The 24,154-nt window shown below is 37.1% G+C and overlaps 1 protein-coding gene across 1 annotated transcript in view; it reads left to right on the plus strand.

Annotated features, from left to right (window-relative positions):
• The first annotated feature begins 117 nt into the window (after positions 1 to 117).
• The window catches only part of LOC117321583 (general transcription factor 3C polypeptide 5-like), a 42,077-nt gene continuing 18,040 nt past the window's right edge, over positions 118 to 24,154 (plus strand). Inside the window, exons 1-8 of the mRNA XM_033876045.1 lie at positions 118 to 286; positions 2,168 to 2,366; positions 2,652 to 2,909; positions 4,408 to 4,541; positions 5,555 to 5,762; positions 8,420 to 8,607; positions 13,036 to 13,152; positions 20,192 to 20,333. Of these exons, the coding sequence (XP_033731936.1) occupies positions 119 to 286; positions 2,168 to 2,366; positions 2,652 to 2,909; positions 4,408 to 4,541; positions 5,555 to 5,762; positions 8,420 to 8,607; positions 13,036 to 13,152; positions 20,192 to 20,333 (1,414 nt within the window). The 5' untranslated portion in view covers position 118. The remainder of the gene's footprint in view (positions 287 to 2,167; positions 2,367 to 2,651; positions 2,910 to 4,407; positions 4,542 to 5,554; positions 5,763 to 8,419; positions 8,608 to 13,035; positions 13,153 to 20,191; positions 20,334 to 24,154) is intronic.

Consider the following 24,154-nt stretch of genomic DNA (forward strand, 5'->3'; position numbering starts at 1 on the left):
GTCATTACAAAAAAATATAATATTGTTACATACTATGTAATATAAGTTATATGTTCCAAAGTTACTATGAAATCAACATGATTATATTCATTTTGAGAGTAACAAAACATCAACAAATATGGCCGAACCGCCAGGTTCAACTGACGAAGTGTGGTCGGATGGAGAGAGTTTGACAAATGTCCCGTTTGTAAAAGATGTCAAACTCGTGTCCGTTGAACATCCAGCTATTGTTAACAATGTTGATAAGGCATTGGCAACTCTTGGAGGATGTAAAGAATTGTCCAAGGTATCGCCTCGCAAATAAACCACTAACAACGTTAACGTTAGTAACATGCAATAACCCATTTATCACTTAGCTGGAAAAGTAAATGGCCTAGCTAGTCAAAAATGAGAAATGCTTTCCCGATGCAACAGTAGTTAATCTACCGCTATGTGGGTTATCGATATAATCATGAGTTATCAGATGGCTGTTTTTTTTCGAGGTTTAAATACTAGAGGAAAAAAGAAGCGCAAGTTTATTTTCCCTAGTTATTATTTTACATAATTTTTCATTTTTATGATTATTGCATCATTACTGATGAGATTCTCGATTAAATCATCATTACTGCATACATTTTTATGAATTTTGTTGTTCTATCACAGAAGGTGTTTGCGTGAATTCTGTTAAAATAAGGGTACCCTTATAATTATGCCATTTCCTGATCCAAATGAGTATTGTTTGTGCACCTGCCCACCTTTGGCATCAATTAGTTCTCTTTCTCTTTTTAACATTGACCATATCGAGGTGGATATGATTTCACTCCTGAATAAGGGCCTGTGTGAGTTGAGCGAAATTATATATAACGTTGAGCGCTTCCTAACCCTCCTGTCTAGCTGCAGTCCTCCCACAAATGCTCGATCAGGGACGGCATCTAGACTGTATGGTGGCCAGTCAAGAACAGTAACGTTGTCTAGATCCAGAAAGTCACGACAAACCCTAGCACTAGCAACATTGGCCCTCACGTAGTGTGAATTTTCTGACGATCTTACTCCGTAGTAATTCCACATTTCATATAGTAGTGCGCTCTGGCCCTACACCAGACATAGTGTCAGGGTCAGAGGAAACTTAGCTACACGTTGTCCTGCTGCAATTTCAGGTTATGTTTCTGGATGAGAAGAACATGTAGTTTCAAGACCTAATCCTGATATCTTACTGCTTAGTGATTACCATCGATAACCACAAGAGGTGTTTAATTTTTACTCCTTGATCATGAGATATCCCTGTCCATACCATTACAGACCCTCCCCTGCATCTGCCGCTTTCAGTTACACAAGCTTCAAAATATCGCTCATCACGACGTCTATAGTCATCCATCTGACCTGTAAAGCTTAAAGTGATACTGGTCAATGAACAATAGGTGTGACTGTCTCCAATGGTCAAAACGAAACCAATTAGGTACATGTACAAGCAGCCACTGCATTCAGCAATGGCGCCGCCTCTTTGTAATAGGCGGCCCAGCATGGGGATCTTTTCGCCTTAAGAGTTAATTGAATTTATACTGCGTGTATAAAAGATCCAAATTAGGAAAACTGACTTGTGTTTCTTTTTTCTGCAAGTACAGGTCCTTCAGATCAGAGATTAAATCATAAAGTCATATATATGCACAGATTGTAATAGCAAGGACAATGTTCATTGTAAGTGTATTGAAAAATATGCTGCCAGTCGTGAGGTTCAAATGTTAGACCTCTCACTCTCCGAAAAGACATCCTACCACAAGGCTAAAAGGGAAACTCCCACTAGTCTGAGTTAGTCTGATGACCTACATATACTGCTGCGCCTGGACCTTGTATTAGCAATGTTAACAAAACTACAGAAGTAGCCCAAGTTCCCTCTGGTCCTGACACTATCTGGTGTAGGGCCAGAGCACTTTATTATATGAAAACATGTAATTCTCCGACTCTTGGTGTTGCTAAAATTTTGGTGCAGACAAATTAAAAGTAAATATGGCATAACACCTATTTACAACGTAGAAACAAAGGACATGCATGTCCTACACCTTCATGTAGGATTTCTTAGAATTAAGAATCTGGTAGAATTTGATTAATAATATTTACTATTTTGCTTTGGATATTGGTATGTTGAAGGCAATTTCAATTCATTTATTTTATTTGTTCCAACTTTTTTCAGTCCTTTAGCAACAGTAACAAACGGATTGCCTTGCGTTGGCGACCACAGGACATCTACTGTAAGTCTGTGTATGGAGAACGATACCCAACCACTAACTTGTTGATGAAGGTGAAGAGAAGATGGAAGAAAGATAAGCCAGAAGAATCTCAATACCACATTGAGGTCCTCGGGGTTATTGATAACACTTATAAATTCCAAGGTAAGGGTTGTCATCATCTTGGATATCAAATCTAAGATGTTTGAAAGAAAATCATTAAAATCATTACAGATTAAACTTCTGTGGGTCCCTGGTTATTATTTTATCAAATAAATTTGTAATTCTTTTTTTGTCAAATGAAATTTAGAATTCGTTAAAATAGTGATTAGTTATATACACTGAAAATAGTTTGATATTAACTTACAAAACATTATCCAAGAATTGAACTGAGTGACTATTCATACTAGTTTCTGATAGTTTCTCCTTTCTGTATCCTCACCTACCAAGCCTTGGTAGACTACCAGTATCTGCCAGTGATTCGACAGCCAGACAACAGTTACACTAGCCTGACTGACAAGCTGGTCCTAAACACGTTGTGTGATCGACGGGAGTTTCTGGACAATGGTTGCCCACTCTTCCTACCACCTAGCAGTTTCTCTAGGATGGACTATCCAGATAAGAGTTACCTCCTCCGAAAAGACATTGAACACAGACCTGGCTATGTCAACCCTGACCACAACCGTCCTCAAAACCTCATTGGAACAGGTAATTAAGGTTAAATCTATGCACAGACTAGAATTTATTTACACCAAGACTTCTATCTCATACTAACATTTTAATGAGTACTTTTCATATGAATTATTTTTCAATGTTGAAATATTTGTGTTGGCATGGGTTTTACTTATGCATTCTGGTGGTATTTAAGTCTAAGGCCCAAGTTAAATTTGTGAGCAAAGGGAGACAACTTAACTCAGAAAAATTTTTTTTTGAAAGAAGGTAGAACTTTCCTAAGATATTTAGTTTTTCTAGAAAACACAAGATTCTTACTGCAGGTACCAAGTACATTAAAAAGAATTAGTGTACACCATTGAATGGACTCCTATTGAAATTTATTACTTTTATATAATTTATTAGAACTTATTACATAAAAATTGCAAAAACAAAAACAAAACAAAACAAAACAAACCTGGATAACAATCTCTAGTTGTTATTTAAACCATCAGTGTTGTAATTGTAGTATGAGTTTAACATGGTATTACTTAGGTCTGTGGAAAGTCATTACATTGATATGTTTTTTTCTACATGTGTGTATAATTATGACTGCTCTATATGAATTAAGGTTTATACATGTAAAAGTATAGAGCAATCTTAGAGTAAATCGGTGCATAATTTATGAAATAGAAAATAATTTTTTCATTTCCATTAGATTTTGATAAAATATGTACAACACAACTCGGTTTCCATATTTGTATTATTTTCTGTAAGTTGATGAGGTGAAAAGTTAAGTTGATGCTGAGGTGAGGAGTTAAGTTGATGAGGTGATAAGTTAAGTTGATGAGGTGAGGAGTTAAGTTGATGAGGTGAGAAGTAAAGCTGAAAAGTGAGGAGCTAAGTTGATGAGATAAGGAGTTGAGTTTATGAGGTGATAAGTTAAGTTGATGCTGAGGTGAGGAGCTAAGTTGATGAGGTGAGGAGCTAAGTTGATGAGATAAGGAGTTGAGTTTATGAGGTGAAGGATGAAGTTGATGAGGTGAAGAGTTAAATTGATTAGGTGAGGAGTAAAGTTGAAGGGGTAAGTAGTTTAGTTGATGAGGTGAGAAGTCAAGTTGGGCAAGTTGAGGAGTTAAGCTGATGAGGTAAGAAGTTAAGTTGATGATGTGAGAAGTTAAGTTGATGAGGTGAGTTAAGCTGATGAGGTGAGGAGTTAAGTTTATGAGATGAGAAGTTAAGTGAGAAGTTAAGTTGGTGAGGTGAGAAGTTAAGTTGATGAGGTGAGAAGGTAAGTTGATGAGGTGAGAAGTTCATTTGATGAGCTTAAAAGTAATTAGTATTGTAAAAAAATGATTCACAGTACATAACAGCCGTTATATCAGCAAAACAATGGGAATTATATGTTTTTTTAAAAATTTATTTCCACATTTTTGTTTTGGCCAAAAAATAGATTATGCCATCATGGGAATTAAGGTTTTCCTTGAGTAGTTTTGTATAACTGATGTCACACTGGAAAAAATTGTATTGCTTAATCTTGTTTTGTAATACATAGTGCGCCAGAAAAGGACAATTTATACACAGTTCTGTAGTTTTGGAGATCCAGTACCGGACGGTGTATCGGAGAACGTCAAGACTTATCTGAGATCCAAGTATAACAATCCAGAGGCTGAACAAAAACTCAAACAGGTACAACAAGATTTCCCTGTGGCATTTTATGAATGGCATAAACCAACAAGAACAGACGAGTACCAGAGTTTATTTAATTTTTTAATAGGGGCCACAATAGGTCAGTTGGTTAGAGTGGTGGCCACGTAACCTCAGGTGAAGACAGAGGTGCTTGGTTCGATGCTTTCTCCCATGTCGGTTTGCGTTTCTCCGGGAGCTGAGAAACGGGCTAGTCTGTGCTGTTGTAGGTGTGTTCTTGGGCAAGACACTTTATCCTAATTGAATATGGCAGTTTACTCCTACCAGTTTGAACAAGTTACACCGTATGCTTGTGTATAAACTTTTGCACAGGCTTTCTCTTGATGAAACTTGAAGTAAATGTCTTTGTAATCTAGATCTGCTCACATTTCCACATTTAAGAAGACTTATTGTTCATCAGTCTTTTCTCGTATCAAAGTTTTTCAGGAGTATAACTTTCTTAATATTTCATAAATTGTAGACTTTTCACTCACCAATTGTGTTGATGAGTGCATGTAGTAGTGTCCTCATAAATATTCATATATTGTATGTTTGTAACCAGTGTATCAAAGAAACCTTTCTTCTTTTCACAAACAATCTCCATGGTCATGTACTGTTACTGAAGTAAGCAGTTAGTGTAATCTAAAGTGGCCTGGAACTACAGGTATTCCCTAACACGCCTGTAGAAAATGTGGGTAATGAAACTAGTAGAACTCAAATATGTCTGAGCTTTCTGTATAAAACAGACACGATTATTTTCTGCTTTAAAGTGGATTTCTGCTTTTTGTAAAATTTGGGGAGGTCCCTTTTTCCTCTCTGTGCAGTCATGTCTGGCAACAAGAAACAACAAATTAAACATTCTTTTTCATTTACTGAATGTTGTAGCATTTCCTGAAATATATTTTTATGGATCCTGTTTTATGTAGAAATTCTGAAAATTAGGGAGAGTGGTTATTTAGTTTTGGACAGACACACCTTAAATCTGCCATACAGGAATATTCTTTTGCCTTTTTCAGCTTTTTGAGGAGCGCCCTGTTTGGTCGAGAATGGCATTGATTCCACACTTCCCTAAACACAAACAGAAACTGAAGTATCTGCTGCCTCTCACTGGATTCTACTTTTTGAGTGGTCCCTGGAGATGCTTGTGGTGCAAGTTTGGGTTTGACCCTTTGAAAACCACTGAGTCAAAGATGTTTCAAACAGTGGATTTCAGGAAACGACAAGGTGCGCAGTCTTCATTGTCCTGTGAAAGTTATAATCATATAATAAGTTATAAGTAATAGGCTCTATTGAGTAATAGGCTCTGTAGAGTAATTTGGTTTTGTTTGATTTTGTTTAACGTCCTATTAACAGCCAGGGTCATTTAAGGACGTGCCAGGTTTTGGAGGTGGAGGAAACCGGAGTACCCGGAGAAAAACCACCGGCCTACGGTCAGTACCTGGCAACTGCTCCACGTAGGTTTCGAACTCACATTCCAGTGGTGGAGGGCTAGTGCTAAAGTGTCGGGACACCTTAACCACTCAGCCACCGCGACTTCCTGTTGTGTAATTGGCTCTGTCCAGTAATAGGCGCTGTCCAACTGTCCATCTGGTCAAATATTGTGACGTCATTCAATCACTCGTCCTTAGCAGGTGGAGCATGCTTCTTCATACTGCCATGGATTTTCACACCACGAATTGCATGCTTTAGTGACTCAAATATACATGTATATCAGATTAAAAAGTTTCATCTATATGTAGGTTAAAACAAATCCCCAATAAGAGGTTGGAAAACCATTTGCCATGTAGTAAAAAATTGATATGGAATACACAGTTAACCTTCGGTTAGTTGGAATATGTGGATAGTTCATATACACATTTTTTTTCTAGAAAAAACAATGATTTTTTAGCTATAATAGGTCGAACATGGTTGTTTATAACTGACTATTTCTAATAGTTCAAACTTGTCAAATGAAGAATGTATAAGATTTCATTTCGGCAAACTCCAATGAAAGCTCGCGACAACCGACCAAGTAAAAATGACAAGACTTAAATTTGATCAACTTTTATTTCATTTATTTATTTAAGGGTTTTACGTCTGCTAAGACAGCCTAACGGCCTTTCAGCTGACGAGAACAGATAGGAAATTGAGTAGAGTGGGTACAATATGATGTAAGAGGAAAGAGTAGGAAAGAAGAGAGGGGAGTCGTTTGGATAACTTATGGGTAATTTTTGAGACGACTCCCTGAGTCCGAATGAATCCTAACCTGGCACTGTTTAGTAGCAGCTACGCCAACCCTATCGAAGATGAGTGGAAAAGAGAGAAGACCCTACCCTATAAATTTGTTTTAACAAAGTTTTTGACGTCCGTCTTAATACCTGTTAAATAATATTAAAAAACAAAACATTGGCCTAAAAAACCCTATCCTCTGGGGCGGTGTTATCTCACCTACTCTTCAACGAAAGACCACAGAGGGATCTTTATTGTGCAAGTTGGACATTCTTACACGGACACCGTTTTAAATCCCATCCGACGGACTAGGTGTTAGTGGTTAGTGGTTTTGAAGTGCTGGTGTCTTATTTTTGGTGACCTCGCTTGTAAGCTTCCTCCGATGTTTCTCTGCCATAATATGTACTGTCCTCTTTACCAAACGTCCATACTTTCCTTATAGCCACACAATTCTGACATTACTAGTCTGTACACATTCCGATGTTTTACTATAATTATAGTTGTGATATGTAGAGTGTGGGTTTAGTACTGTGGAGGGAAAGAGGAAGTGAGGGATGCAGGGTGATTATGATAAAAAACATGTTATCAGGGTTTGTTGCAGGTCGAATGGTGCTGGGAACAATTTGGTATATGGGTTTTGTGGACAGGTGGTTGGAGGGTATAGTTAGTGGTAGGGTAGTGAGAAGAAAAGAGTGAGGGCTGGGGCGGGGTCCAATATCCCTGGGGGTTGGTTGGGACGTGTATGTGTATTTTGTTTGTGGGTGGTGATGGGTTTCTGTTCCTAGAGTGTTTTCCTATTTGTGAATGTTTGTTGTATGTTAGGTTTATGTGATAAGACAGTGCTCACTTAGGATGTTATTAAAGTACCCCAACAATGAGGACGCGACTGTAAATTACACACAGGACTTTTGCATCCTACAGTGTTTTTGGCAGTTTTCAATGTTTTAATTTATGAGATATAGTACAGCAACATCAAATAATATTAGCTTTGGGTATAGTTTAACAAGAAACGGCAAGTTAAGCATAAGAATTCTACTTTCACTTTGTCACTGCATTCTTGATGGAAGCCGGGATCGACTGCCATGGCAACAATGAAGGCCATGGTTTTAGCAAATTATTAAACATACAAACTTGTACATATAACTTAAAATGTTCCATATAATACAGTATGTCTTTGAAAATTATTTGCAAATAATACATTTAACTGATTATGCTTTGTTACGTTCGTGTAGTGATGTTTGTTTGTTTCTATGCCACCTTTCTACACTAAAAACACAGAAGAGTTCCACTATCAGGACATGAATATTAATATCAATCGTAGTTTTTCCAAAAGTGCAACCTTGTATCAAACTTTTAAAAGATATGAAAAGAGACTTTATGGATAAGAAATTAGCTCATTGATGTAGATTATGATGTGCACCTGAATGGTTTTCGTGAAAAATAGGGGAAATGTTTGATTATAAAGCCAAAAATGCCATAGTTGAGCCTTTCCCCGACAATAAATCAACATTTTTTAAAGGAATCGTGGGCCTTTCCCCAACAAAAAATTGACATTTTTTGAAGGGAATTGTTAAAATCAATCAGATGCATAGGAGTTTTCAGATGCATATTGATACACCCTTTCCATTGATGCAAGAAAAAAACCATATTAATTAGGAATGCTTTTATTTCAGGTTCAGTTGGAGAAAGAGTTGGCATCAAATTGAAGAGGAAAGAGAACCTTCTACAGTACCAGGCCTTAAGGAGGAATGTTGCCAGTGACACTGTTATTAACATCCGGGATATCGTCATGGAAGAGGAGGAATCTGTGAAGCAGCCCAAATCATCAAAGGAAGCAGATACAGAAACACTCACCAAAGAAGTTTGTACATCCATTACTTTTGTAAAATGGAAAAAAAATACTGTCTTAACTTAATTAGATGGTGGTTCAAATCCCGCTTCTTCCTTTGTCTGTCCATATTTAAACTTCTTTTCATCACTTTTTTCCTCAGGGGTACTCAATTGATCTATTTTTCAATTTCATATGCAGGATCTCCTGTTGTGGCTAGTTGTACATATTAAATCCTGAGACTGATAGGAAAAATAATATTGAGGACAGGCAGCCATCTTGGATATCAAAATAAATTGTTGTCTCCATTTGTCTAAACGTACTAGTGGGGTGACACCTAAAGGAGTGTCACAGAAAGAATGAAGTGTAGTTAGGGAAGATAACTCTGGATGAGCACGAAAGACAGAAAAAAAAAAAATGCTGAGGGTGATACAGAAATGTCCGTCTTGAGTTCAGAGGTTCCATGCACGAGTCCTGGTTTATATCAAAATCGTTCAATGTCAATATTTCGACCAATAAGAAGCATCAGCGTGGTTATATGGCAATAAATCCCATGTGGTTGAATTCGAATTCCGCTATTTACAAAAATATACCATTTTGCATCCAAATCCATTGTCTAAACTTCGACCAATCGGAAGCCTTGGCAATGATACCGATACAATGGAATTTGCAGTCCCCTAATACCAATATATACCATATACCAATGGTAATCGAAAACAAAGAATATCTAAATTTTCACCAGGCAGAGGCAAATAAGTCTGCGGCGGCCATCTTGGCTGACCGATCGGAAAATAAAAGATCAGTTGCAAACCCCATGACCTTGAAGAACATTTGTGTCATTTTTTTAAGTGGGACACTAAATAGATTATTGGTTATCTTATAACACTGGTAACCCCAAAAACCTTTATTTCCTTTCCTTTAGCATAAATACCTTCACTTGCTCTTAATTTCCTCACTTTCACTTAATTTTCTCACCTGCACTTAATTTATTCGCGCGACATTTAAAACTCTCAAATACGTTTAAATATTAATACTGGCAAGAGGAAATTGAAGGTTTAGGGGTTACCACTGTAATAATTTTCATAATTCTTCAGTTTTCTGGAATATGACACATTAATTGATTATGAGACATCAATTGGCATCTATGCAAGCATACGTTAGAGTCTCTCATGTGTTGTTGTTCAGTGAGGTAGTCACCCCACTACTATAAGGAGACCCAGCCTCAAAACGATCCTGATTGCAATATATACACGTGGTGATAAAACAACCAAACAATCAACCCTAAGTTCATCTTAGTAACAGATGTACTCGCGGTATTCTAATCGATAAATAATTACATATACGATCAAAGATAAAAACAAATGTCATGCATATCATTATGATGTCAAAATCAGGGCTTCTAGGGACCACAGAACAAAATCAAAAATAGATTGTGGGTTTTTCCCATTTGGGCAGAAGATTTAATAGGAAGGTGAATGCATCCGGGCCTACTGATTGGATATTAAGTTGGCTGGTGACGAAACATCCGCCACCTCTCGATAAAATACGACCCTTTTTCAAAACCCTATTGTGGCCGTTCTATGAAAGATATAGAAAAACTAAAGATACGCTTTTCTTCAGAACTATCTCTTCTTGTTATGTTTGGAGTTTCAAATTTTTGGATTGAATCGCTGATTTTTAAGGACCGGTTAAACAGAAGCTACCGGTCAAAGTGACGATTTTGGCATGTTTGACCCAAAATATCTCATAAATACGAATTTCCACAGGGATACCAGATACATCCAGACCTAGATCGAGCCGAGTTTTACAATGGTTCAAAACCCTATCAAAATTGTATGTGTCATTTTTTCCACCCCCAAATCGCTACAATAGCCGGCAAAAATCGCGAATTAGCTCATACTATCATTACGTTCCGTAAGGAACGATAACGAGTTATCGTCCCTTACTACACTTCATTCTTTACAAGTTTGAATAAATTCAAAAATAAATTAAAAATAAATTTTTAAATTTTTAAAATAAATTCAAATAAATCTGTGTTTAACGTTGGCGTTGACTGGTGTGCATTTAACACTGGTCTTGACTGGAAAGCATTTAAAAAATTATAAATACATTTGAAATAAATTTTAAAAAATATGTAAATCGATTCAAATAAATCTGAATTTAATACTGGCGTTGACTGGTGTGCGTTTAACACTGGCGTTGACCGGTATACATTAAACACTAGCATTGACCGGTATACATTAAACACTAGCGTTGACCGGTATACATATAACACTAGCGTTGACCGGTATACATTTAATACTAGCGTTGACCGGTATACATTAAACACTAGCGTTGACCGGTATACATTAAACACTAGCGTTGACCGGTATACATATAACACTAGCGTTGACCGGTATACATTTAATACTAGCGTTGACCGGTATACATTTAACATTACCGTTGACTGGTATACATTTAACACTACCGTTGACCGGTATACATTTAGCATTACCGTTGACCGGTATACATTTAACATTACCGTTGACTGGTATACATATAACATTACCGTTGACCGGTATACATTTAACACTACCGTTGACCGGTATACATTTAACACTACCGTTGACCGGTATACATTTAACACTACCGTTGACCGGTATACATTTAACACTACCGTTGACCGGTAAACATTTAACACCACCGTTGACCGGTAAGTGTTAAATGGACACCGGTCAACGCCTGTGTTAAATGGACACTAGTCAACGCCTGTGTTAAATGTATACCGGTCAACGCTAGTATTAAATGTATACCGGTCAACGGTAGTGTTAAATGTATACCGGTCAACGCTAGTGTTTAATGTATACCGGTCAATGCTAGTATTAAATGTGTACCGGTCAACGCTAGTGTTTAATGTATACCGGTCAACGCTAGTATTAAATGTATACCGGTCAACGCTAGTGTTAAATGTATACCGATCAACGCTAGTGTTTAATGTATACCGGTCAACGCTAGTATTAAATGTATACCGGTCAACGGTAGTGTTAAATGTATACCGGTCAACGCTAGCGTTAAATGTATACCGGTCAACGCTAGTATTAAATGTATACCGGTCAACGGTAGTGTTAATTGTATACCGGTCAACGCCAGCGTTAAATGTATACCGGTCAACGCTAGTGTTTAATGTATACCGGTCAACGCTAGTATTAAATGTGTATCGGTCAACGCTAGTGTTTAATGTATACCGGTCAACGCTAGTATTAAATGTATACCGGTCAACGCTAGTGTTAAATGTATACTGGTCAACGCTAGCGTTAAATGTATACCGGTCAACGCCAGTGTAAATTGTTTACTGGTCAACGCCAATGTTAAATACATATCCCGTTTTTGCCACTCACTGCACTTAAGCTGGTTCGGAATTTCAATTTCCGGATTTCTTGAAATTTTGCTTAACAACTCATCATACATTAAACATTAGCATTGACCGGTATACATTAAACACTAGCGTTGACCGGTATACATATAACACTAGCGTTGACCGGTATACATTTAATACTAGCGTTGACCGGTATACATTAAACACTAGCGTTGACCGGTATACATTAAACACTAGCGTTGACCGGTATACATATAACACTAGCGTTGACCGGTATACATTTAATACTAGCGTTGACCGGTATACATTTAACATTACGGTTCCGGAATTTCAATTTCCGGAGTTATCGTCCCTTACTACACTTCATTCTTAAAAAATTGACATTTTTTGAAGGGAATTGTTAAAATCAATCAGATGCATAGGAGTTTTCAGATGCATATTGATACACCCTTTCCATTGATGCAAGAAAAAAACCATATTAATTAGGAATGCTTTTATTTCAGGTTCAGTTGGAGAAAGAGTTGGCATCAAATTGAAGAGGAAAGAGAACCTTCTACAGTACCAGGCCTTAAGGAGGAATGTTGCCAGTGACACTGTTATTAACATCCGGGATATCGTCATGGAAGAGGAGGAATCTGTGAAGCAGCCCAAATCATCAAAGGAAGCAGATACAGAAACACTCACCAAAGAAGTTTGTACATCCATTACTTTTGTAAAATGGAAAAAAAATACTGTCTTAACTTAATTAGATGGTGGTTCAAATCCCGCTTCTTCCTTTGTCTGTCCATATTTAAACTTCTTTTCATCACTTTTTTCCTCAGGGGTACTCAATTGATCTATTTTTCAATTTCATATGCAGGATCTCCTGTTGTGGCCAGTTGTACATATTAAATCCTGAGACTGATAGGAAAAATAATATTGAGGACAGGCAGCCATCTTGGATATCAAAATAAATTGTTGTCTCCATTTGTCTAAACGTATTGGATAGATCTTTCCCTGATTCCATGACTGTGTAGATTTACCTTGTTCCCTAGTTAGTCAGGGCGATTTTATAGTGTGTAAGTAATTATTTGTCATCATACGGGTTGTTTCCTGTTGTTTTGTAGGAGGAGCAGTATATCTACACACCGACCAGCATTCCACCCTGTCGACAGATGTTTTACCAGCTCTGTGACATCCGAGCTCCCAGGATACAACACATTATACACAAGAATGACGGAAAGGTAAACAATGTGCTATTGGCGAATTGGTATGCCCCCGGCAATTGCAAGAGCGATTTATAAAAGTTGATATAACTTGTTTCACAATTGTTTTAAAATAAATTTAAAAGAAAATCTAATTTAGTGTTAGGATGATATCCATTGCAAGTACTGAATTAATCAGTTGACAGGCTCATCCAAAACTCAGTGTCATTTTCAGTGCAAAATACTGTAGACTGCAAAAAATAGTTTGTTTTAGTACTTTCAAATTGTTAAATATATATGTAGTTATCTCCCCTAGACCATAAACTTTAAGTCAGAATTGAATGATAGAAATACAAAGTTTGTCACAAGACCATAGGTAAATGAGGTAATTTGTTACTATTAATATCTTTTAAGTGCCATAAAGAGTTTCTTTGTTAGAGGAAACTTTTCCTGTGTACCAAACTTTCACAGTTTTTGCTCATTAGTAGATATCCATACAGCGAAAAACAACTGGCTTATGATTAAAATAATCTGTAAATATTCATTACTGGTCATGAAAGAATGTATCATTTTCAAAGTTGATACGTAAAAGTAAAACAGTGAGAAAAAGCATGTTTCCATATCCTGATAGTGATTATCCATATCCTGATAGTGATTATCCATATCCTGCTAGTGATTATAGATATCCTGAATGTGATTATAGATATCCTGATATTGATTATAGATATCCTGATATTGATTATAGATATCTTGATTGTGATTATAGATATCATGATAGTGATTATACATATATCCTGATAGTGATTATAGATATCCTGATTCCCTTTTTGGAAGGAGAACAGATTTTGCATAAATGGTGATGAGGCTAGAGGGGCAGGGCCCGATAAGGGCTGCTCTGCAGATGAGAATTGTACCTGCAGCCCCCATCGCAACCTTCTTCTTTCTAATGTCTCTCTTGACACTGCCTCACATTTGGCCTTTAGTTGAGCGTTTGCCCCTGTGAGGAAGGCTTTGGGTTATGTCCCTTGGCAGAGGCATACCAGAGTCTATGAAAATGGTAGTTACTACTCCTGCTTAGAGCTCAGACTTATGGGAGTGTGAGAACTGATTCACCCATTGTCAGTATAATGTGACCGGGTGGGGTGTCCTGCTGTTTTTTTTTTTAGCAGTATGCTATCAGTGAGGTAGCACTTTTTAAGTCGGCATCAGTTCCGTACTATCACAAAAAGGACAAACACAAACATACCACATCCTTTCAAAACCCACACTTACACTAGGCCTCACGCATGCATCTCACACACAGAAGAGGCCGTCCTTAAATGACTTTAGCTGTTGTGGTATGTTGGACAACACTAAACCAATCAAACCGGATATAGAGGAAATAAAAGTAAGTCTTTTAAATCGCCACTAGTCATAAAGTACTGAATTGATTGGACCAAATTTGGTCAGAAGCTTCCTTTGTGAAAGAAGAAAAAAAACATGCATAAATGGTGACTATGCACCCCAATGGTCCAGAGGGGCGGGGTCCAATAGGGGAAATAGAAGTAAATCCATGAAATCACTATTTGTCATAATGGACATAATAGATTTGATCCATATTTGGTCGGAAGCACCCAGACTTGGGTGTAGTGGAACTATTTTGAAGAGTCTGACCCCCAGGGGCCTGAGGGGAGGAGCCAATAGGGCAGATTTTGCTAATTATTCTAAATCACTGCAATATCCAGGTGAGCGAGACAGGTCCCCTTGTTTATATATATGCTTTGATTTGTAATTTTTACCTTAAGAGTTGACTATGATAACACTGTATCTATATTGTATGTAAAGGATTTCGTTTTCTACACCATTAGACTTAATACAAGTTTTTCTATAGTGTGACTAGATTCTAATGTAATAAACAGTAAAGCCCAACTCCTGTCAGTACATCATTGGTGTCCTCACTGGCTCCCAGTACATCATTGGTGTCCTCACTGGCTCCCAGTACATCATTGGTGTCCTCACTGGCTCCCAGTACATCATTGGTGTCCTCACTGGCTCCCAGTACATCATTGGTGTCCTCACTGGCTCCCAGTACAGCATTGGTGTCCTCACTGGCTCCCAGTACAGCATTGGTGTCCTCACTGGCTCCCAGTACAGCATTGGTGTCCTCACTGGCTCCAAGTACAGCAGTGGTGTCCTCACTGGCTCCCAGTACATCATTGGTGTCCTCACTGGCTCCCAGTACATCATTGGTGTCCTCACTAGCTCCCAGGATCAAACCATCATAAAAACTACAAATGTTGTAAATCATTTTCCCCTGTTTTGTTAACATTTACAATTCTGCGGTTTTATTCCAGTGATAGTGTCTGATGTCCAGACATAACATAAAGGTTTTATCAATCATCTGTCTCCTTAATGCTCTTTAATGAATGGTTTTACATCAACATAAAGGTTTTATCAATTATCTGTCTCCTTAATGCTCTTTAATTAATGGTTTTACATAGACATGATTACAGTAATTTCACACTACATTAACACTATTATAAATAAAATAGTAAAATGATGTCTACTGTGGGAACACTTCTCACTCTGTATTATCACCTTGTTGACTTTATTTTGTCCGACTGGTTGTTGGATATTTCAAAGGATTTTTATATATTTTTTTTTCATTAAATCATACTATTTGTGATCTATGAATTTTCTTTGTGTCAGTATTTTGCTTTATTTTACTCCCTTTTTTCCCAATCTTAAACTTAAATCACATCTGTGACTAGACTGTAGTCATGTAAACGAATAACAAAAAATTTACAGCCTAAGGGATTAAAAATGATATGATGTTTGTGGTAAACACTGTGTTTAAAAGTTTGTGTGAAGAATGTTATTCAAGAAATATGTTTGGGAGTGTACATGTGTGACCAAACAATATGAAATATTCACATTGATTTCTATGTATCATATACAGTATTAAAAAGTATAGTAAAGAAAACCAACGTGCCAAATTGTTAACAAATTTACTTTTGTAGGATGTAATTTAGATAGTTGTGTACAATCCAGTCACATGGCTGTTGGTTGTTATGAGATTGAGAAGTGGCAGTATCACAAGATGATGACTTTGACAAAATATCGGTCAGAAATCAGTGAAGCAAGGACAGGCAGACATAAATTACGAGGAAAGGGAAAGTTTTTAATAGCAACCAACAGTAACAATATGTACACTGTATTAGCATGATGGTTGCTATAAAATGAGAGGAGTATACTGGTCGGAATTTTTTTTTTCACATGACAAATTATGGGAAACACTGTAGACACTTTGTGAAAAATTAATATATATATATAAACACAAAGACTGTTAAAGTGCAAATATGCTTTCATCAGGTTTGCGTATCACAGTGCTGAATTCATTTATTTCATTTAAAACTTTTTTTTTATGTTTTAAGTGAATAATTTTAGATCTAAAATCTTTAGAATACTTAAGTTTTGTTCATGTTTAAATATTGCATTAGTTTTGATTGCACTAATTACAACATACCGTGCTGATGACATCATGATAGGTACCTTAATATTCATCAGTAGTCAGATCAGTAGATTGTTAAAATCTTATCGTTATAGTTATACACTGTAACCTGAGTACACCAGTATAGATATGCATGTATACACCATAAAATAGGATCTATCTTAAATCAATCTTCAAGTAAAATTACTCACTAAAAATATTAATTTGATTGTAAACAAACACTAATTGTCGGACAAAAAAAAATTGTGATTTTTTTTCACATTTTACCATTTTGTGGACTTAATTGTTTTTGCACCAAAACTCATTTTAAAGTTTTGGGGGTAAGTCCAAAAAAATACACCTATCACCCTTCTAATTTGGTTATACATTCATTAAAAATCCAGGAGTGATGCTGTGGCAAATCATGCAGAAAAAAATTGGCATTTTGGCATTTTGCTATTTAGTGGACTTACTTTTTTTGACACAAAAACTCACTTGAAAGATTTTGGGGGTTAGTTTTGAAAAGCTTGTAAGTCCACAACCTTCTTATTTGGTTTATACATCCATTAGAGGTCTAGGAGCGATATTATGTGACTTACAATTTCAAAATGACATGCTTATACATAGATAAAAAATGAATGCATTGTGTGATTGATGCCGCCGGTGAGCTTTTGCAATCATTGATTGCACTTGTTTCCCTTATTTTAAAGCAGTTTATATGAAAATAGATAATGAATGGTTTGAAAAATCAAAAAAAAATTCGTGTCCTCATCTGTTTTTTACCTTATCAAATGATCAAAAAACAAATTAACACTCTCCCTAATCTGTTTTTAGAAAAAACAGCCGGAGAACCAAGTACATAGTTGTAATTAATTTTCAGATTCACACAGACAACAAGCTTAGGCCAAATCACTCTAGCACCAACAGATTCACACTGATAATTAATACTAAATTAAAAGAACAGCAATATTTTGACCTTGACAATAAGCCAATATTAATCGGGAAACATTTAGTTTAAAATATGTTAATTGTTGTGGTGACTTGATATGTTTATAGCAGGACATGTGTCGTGTTATACAGTAAGGATGTAATTTGAAAATATACCCGTATGTATCAGGAACTAGGTTGTTGCATTTATTTTTGAGTATTCAGTAGTTTTTTGGCTGAATCATCAACATATTCCTGAATAGATATTTTAATGACATTCCAGGGTTGTAAACATTCATTTCATGGATGATAAATTTATGAGCTTGTTTACAAATATTTAGTCGCTGTACACATTTCACACGTGGAATTTTCTGTAAATGCTACCTGTATGGTTTGAGTGTAGCTGCAACTCTATGTTCAGCAAGACAGAAATTTAATGTGGTTTCATTCAAACACAGTTTACTGGAAGATAATCAAAGGAAATTCTGTCACATGTGATTACATCCTGGTATGGTGTGCCCAGCTCTTCATTACAGGGCCTGTGTATACTTAAATGGGATGTAAAGTTTCATCACTGAAAACCACATATAGGTACCCTTTACAGTGAAATAGATACATATATGTATAGCCAAGCAGACCAGTGTCAACTTACGCATGAAAAACATCAGAATTCAACTGATAAATAAAGTAGAAACCATGAAGACACCCAAAACCACACTCCAACTATAATCATATTTCAGATTAGCCTCCTACACACGGTCTCTATCTCCACCTCGACCTATTAGCTAACGTGATTGCACGGTATGAATTAGGCTTTGTATGGAGCTTGCCTTCATTATGATTTTTTATTTATACAGTGTACATGTGATTCATTTAAAGTATCTATACCGCACCTCAGAATTTGTTATCAAGATTTTGAGAGTTTTGTATCGGTATCAAGTTGGATTGTACGTAATATATTCTATTGTTATAAAATGTGATATGCTGTTGACCTTCAGCGTGTCATTATAAAGCTGCTTATTGTATATTCATGTAGATTTCCATGTGTTAGTTGATCATAAGCATTGTATTGATTCAACACCTAAAATGTTATGGATTTTTTTTGTTACCAAACATTGAATAAGAAAATTCCTTGTTAGGCAATTTATCTACAAGATAGAGCTGATTGTCTGATCTTTCTATACATAAACGGGGTTAAAATTTCTTATCACTTCAACTTTTTTTTTATTTTGAAAACTCAACATTCTGAAAACTGATACTTAGTTTCAATAGCTATGTCAGGCTCAGAATGACACGTGAAACTTAAATGTTATGCAGTGTAAAGAAAATAGTCCAGAGGTCTGCTATTGGTTACACTAGGCAGTAGCATTACTGAGCTTTAAAAGGTGTAGAGTTACATTGGGATACTTAAAAATTCAAAGCCTTAATTTGCATGTTTTTCAAATTTAAAAATTAAATACACCACATGCTCTACATAATTTTCTTTCCTGTTCTTAATGATATCTTCTCTCTTAAACATTAAAGATTATTGGCATAATAATGAAGCATTCCTTTAATTTCTGCTCACAAAAGGAAGGGGGTGGGAAGGGTGGGTCCATCTTCCTTCTCACAAAAGGGTGGAGTTGGGAAGGGATGGGTTCATCTCCCTGCTTACAAAAGAAAGGGGAAGGGAAAGGGGGGGGGGGGGCTCCACCTTCCTGCTCACAAAAGAGTGAGGGGGGTGGGGAGGACGAGTGGGTCCATCTTCTTGCTTACAAAAGGAGGGGGATGGAAAGGGGTGGGTCCATCTTCCTGCTTACAGAAGGGGGGGGGGGGGGGGGGAAGGGGGGGGGGTCCATCTTCCTGCTTACAGAAGGAGGGGGGGGGGGGGGGCGTCTTCCTGCTAAAAAAAGGGGATGGGAATGGGTGGGTCCATCTTCCTGCTAACAAAAAGAGGGGGGTGGAAAGGGGTAGGTCCATCTTCCTGCCTACAAAAGGAGGGGGTGAGAAGGGATAGATGATCTTACTGGTCACAAAAGAGTTAAGGTAAGAAGGAGTAGGTTAATCTTCCTGCTCACAAAAGGGTGGAGTTGGGATGGGATGAGTCCATCCTCCTTCTCACAAAAGGAGGGGGAAGTGGAGGGGTTGGTCTATCTTTCAGCTCACAAAAGGTGGAGTTGGGATGAGTTCATCTTCCGGCTCACAAAAGGGTGGAGTGGGAAGGGACGGATTCATTTTCCTGCTCACAAAAGGGTGTGGAAAGGAAGGGATGAGTCCATCCTCCTTCTCACAAAAGGAGGAGAAAGTGGAGGGGTTGGTCTATCTTTCAGCTCACAAAAGGTGGAGTTGGGATGAGTTCATCTTCCGGCTCACAAAAGGGTGGAGTGGGAAGGGACGGATTCATTTTCCTGCTCACAAAAGAAGGGGGAAGGGGAGGGTTGTGTCCACCTTCCTGGTCAAAAAAGGACGGGGTGGGAAGGGATGGGTTCATCTTCCTGCTCACAACAGAGTAACGGTGGGAAGGGATGGGTTCATCTTCCTGCTCACAAAAGGAGGGGGAAGGGAAGGGGTGGATCCACCTTCCTGCTCACAAAAGGATGGGAAAGGTTGGGTCCATCTTCCTGCTTACAAATTAGAGTGGGGGTGGGAAGGGGTGGGTTCATCTTTGGCAAATGTTTTGACCACTTATATGTATATTTACAGGAAAAAACATGCACAGAAAAAGATGGATGGTGTGAGCCGATGGCAATCGACAAATGTCGAGACCTCATGTCATATTACACAATGAAGATATTGAGTAACGAAGAGGAACAGCAGGTTTCAATGGTAGACTACATAGCAAGGCGTAAGTTTGTTTCATTTACGCAAGAATACACAATACAGTTTGTACTGTGAAACCTGTGGTATCAGAAACTTCAAGGATATGTAGGGCTTATATTGAATATATCAGATTATGTCAGAATATACAGGTTCTTACATGGAATATATATTGTGTTTTACAACACAGGTTTTTTTTATAAACCGTTTCAGGATGTGTTGAAACACGCAGGTTTTTACTGTATATTTATGGTAGGAAAGATCAATTTCTTAATCAGCACAAGGAAGACATGCCATATAGAAGTAGATCAATATAATCAGTTAATCTGATTTTTTTTTCTTACAAGGAAAGATTGATTTTATCCAGTGTCCATTCTATCAAGTCATGGGGAAAATCTTTTTGAGTATCCAATAAAAGAAAAGAAAAGCCCTGTGACTGGAATCATCATCTTAAACAGTGGAAACACACAACACAATTGTACCTATAGAGGCCAATCAGTTCCGCCTCTCAATATTGATGCAATGTTGCACCTCAATGGCTTTGAAGTCACCACAAAAACTTCACTTAAATTATGTTTCAAAATTGTCCAGGTTTCATCATGTAGTTGTAGCATTACACAGCCAGTGACCGTGTAATACATATCAAATCAACATTCAGGCGAAAGTATTCATACCTAAACCAGTTAGACAAGTACCATATACGGAAGCCTCTCATGAGTCATTACATATTCCATTTCAACAAATTATGCATAAATCCTTAGTCATCTAGTATACTATATCCTGCCTGTATGTTCTATCAGCGGTATTATCTGTTGATAGGAGAGGATCCTATCAGGAGAAAATTGAAGTAAAAAAAAAAATGTTTACTGAACAAATTCATTTTTTCCCCAAGTCTTTATGAGCTTGACCTTGTTGTACTTGATGATTTAAATATCACTGTCAGGGAGCTACTACTGGAGAATCCCGATTTAGATATCACTGTCAGGGAGCTACTACTGGAGAATCCCGAGTAGTTTAAATATCACTGTCAGGGAGCTACTACTGGAGAATCCCGAGTAGTTTGCAGGAAGAATGTCGAAGAATGATTGTGAATCTGACCCACAGGTAGTCAGGTATACCTGACAGATACATCTGTAGATACAAATTAATATCAATGTTTTGAAATTCTATAAAAATCGATGTGTGTCAATGATATGCTCTTAGACTTGTTTAGTTATTGTACACGATCAACATTTCCTTCGGCATCATTGCTGTGATAATGTAAAGCTAACCCATACTGTTATCAAGGTGTATCATCTGTTGACTGTCCTGTGTTTATCAAAGTGTATCATCTGTTGACTATCCTGTGTTTATCAAAGTGTAGAAAGTGTATCATCTGTTGACTGTCCTGTGTTTATCAAAGTGTAGACAGTGTATCATCTGTTGACTGTCCTGTGTTTATCAAAGTGTATCATCTGTTGACTGTCCTGTGTTTATCAAAGTGTAGACAGCGGTGTATCATCTGTTGACTGTCCTGTGTTTATCAAAGTGTAGACAGTGTATCATCTGTTGACTGTCCTGTGTTTATCAAAGTGTAGACAGTGTATCATCTGTTGACTGTCCTGTGTTTATCAAAGTGTAGACAGTGTATCATCTGTTGACTGTCCTGTGTTTATCAAAGTGTAGACAGCGGTGTATCATCTGTTGACTGTCCTGTGTTTATCAAAGTGTATCATCTGTTGACTATCCTGTGTTTATCAAAGTGTAGAAAGTGTATCATCTGTTGACTGTCCTGTGTTTATCAAAGTGTAGACAGTGTATCATCTGTTGACTGTCCTGTGTTTATCAAGGTGTATCATCTGTTGACTGTCCTGTGTTTATCAAAGTGTATCATCTGTTGACTATCCTGTGTTTATCAAAGTGTAGACAGTGTATCATCTGTTGACTGTCCTGTGTTTATCAAAGTGTATCATCTGTTGACTGTCCTGTGTTTATCAAAGTGTATCATCTGTTGACTGTCCTGTGTTTATCAAAGTGTAGACAGTGTATCATCTGTTGACTGTCCTGTGTTTATCAAAGTGTATCATCTGTTGACTGTCCTGTGTTTATCAAAGTGTGAAAAGTGTATCATATGTTGACTGTCCTGTGTTTATCAAAGTGTAGACAGTGTATCATCTGTTGACTGTCCTGTGTTTATCAAAGTGTAGGCAGTGTATCATCTGTTGACTGTCCTGTGTTTATCAAAGTGTAGACAGTGTATCATCTGTTGACTGTCCTGTGTTTATCAAAGTGTATCACCTGTTGACTGTCCTGTGTTTATCAAAGTGTAGACAGTGTATCATCTGTTGACTGTCCTGTGTTTATCAAAGTGTAGACAGTGTATCATCTGTTGACTGTCCTGTGTTTATCAAAGTGTAGAAAGTGTATCAACTGTTGACTGTCCTGTGTTTATCAAAGTGTATCATATGTTGACTGTCCTGTCTTTTATCAAAGTGTAGACAGTGTATCATCTGTTGACTGTCCTGTGTTTATCAAAGTGTATCATCTGTTGACTATCCTGTGTTTATCAAAGTGTAGACAGTGTATCATCTGTTGACTGTCCTGTGTTTATCAAGGTGTATCATCTGTTGACTGTCCTGTGTTTATCAAAGTGTAGACAGTGTATCATCTGTTGACTGTCCTGTGTTTATCAAGGTGTATCATCTGTTGACTATCCTGTGTTTATCAAAGTGTATTATCTGTTGACTATCCTGTGTTTATCAAAGTGTAGAAAGTGTATCATCTGTTGACTGTCCTGTGTTTATCAAAGTGTAGAAAGTGTATCATCTGTTGACTGTCCTGTGTTTATCAAAGTGTAGACAGTGTATCATCTGTTGACTGTCCTGTGTTTATCAAAGTGTAGAAAGTGTATCATCTGTTGACTGTCCTGTGTTTATCAAAGTGTAGACAGTGTATCATCTGTTGACTGTCCTGTGTTTATCAAAGTGTAGACAGTGTATCATCTGTTGACTGTCCTGTGTTTATCAAAGTGTAGAAAGTGTATCATCTGTTGACTGTCCTGTGTTTATCAAAGTGTAGACAGTGTATCATCTGTTGACTGTCCTGTGTTTATCAAAGTGTAGACAGTGTATCATCTGTTGACTGTCCTGTGTTTATCAAAGTGTAGACAGTGTATCATCTGTCGCCATTTCTTTTATTTAGGATTGTGGCATAAGTCATGGTTAGTTATTAGCCCTGCATGAGATTTTTTTCAAAGTTGTTCACAAATATATGACTGTTGTCTGATTTGTGATGATCATCTTTTAATTATTTTAATTAAAATTTGCATGTTGTTTTTCCTTTGTTAAACCCATGAAATTAATGAAGTCCTGTTATTAGTCTTGTTATGTAGCTCTGTTCCCCTTGTAACATTGTCCTAGTACCGGGTGTTTGTGAGAGATTTAAGTATGTCCTAGTACCCATGTGTGTTTGTGAGAGATTTAAGTATGTCCTAGTACCCATGTGTGTTTGTGAGAGCTTTATGTATGTCCTAGTACCCATGTGTGTTTGTGAGAGATTTAAGTATATCCTAGTACCCATGTGTGTTTGTGAGAGATTTAAGTATATCCTAGTACCCATGTGTGTTTGTGAGAGATTTAAGTATATCCTAGTACCCATGTGTGTTTGTGAGAGATTTAAGTATATCCTAGTACCCATGTGTGTTTGTGAGAGATTTAAGTATATCCTAGTACCCATGTGTGTTTGTGAGAGATTTAAGTATGTCCTAGTACCCATGTGTGTTTGTGAGAGATTTAAGTATGTCCTAGTACCCATGTGTGTTTGTGAGAGATTTAAGTATGTCCTAGTACCCATGTGTGTTTGTGAGAGATT

Source organism: Pecten maximus, chromosome 2 (genome assembly GCF_902652985.1).
Source record: "Pecten maximus chromosome 2, xPecMax1.1, whole genome shotgun sequence".
Lineage (NCBI taxonomy): Eukaryota > Metazoa > Mollusca > Bivalvia > Pectinida > Pectinidae > Pecten > Pecten maximus.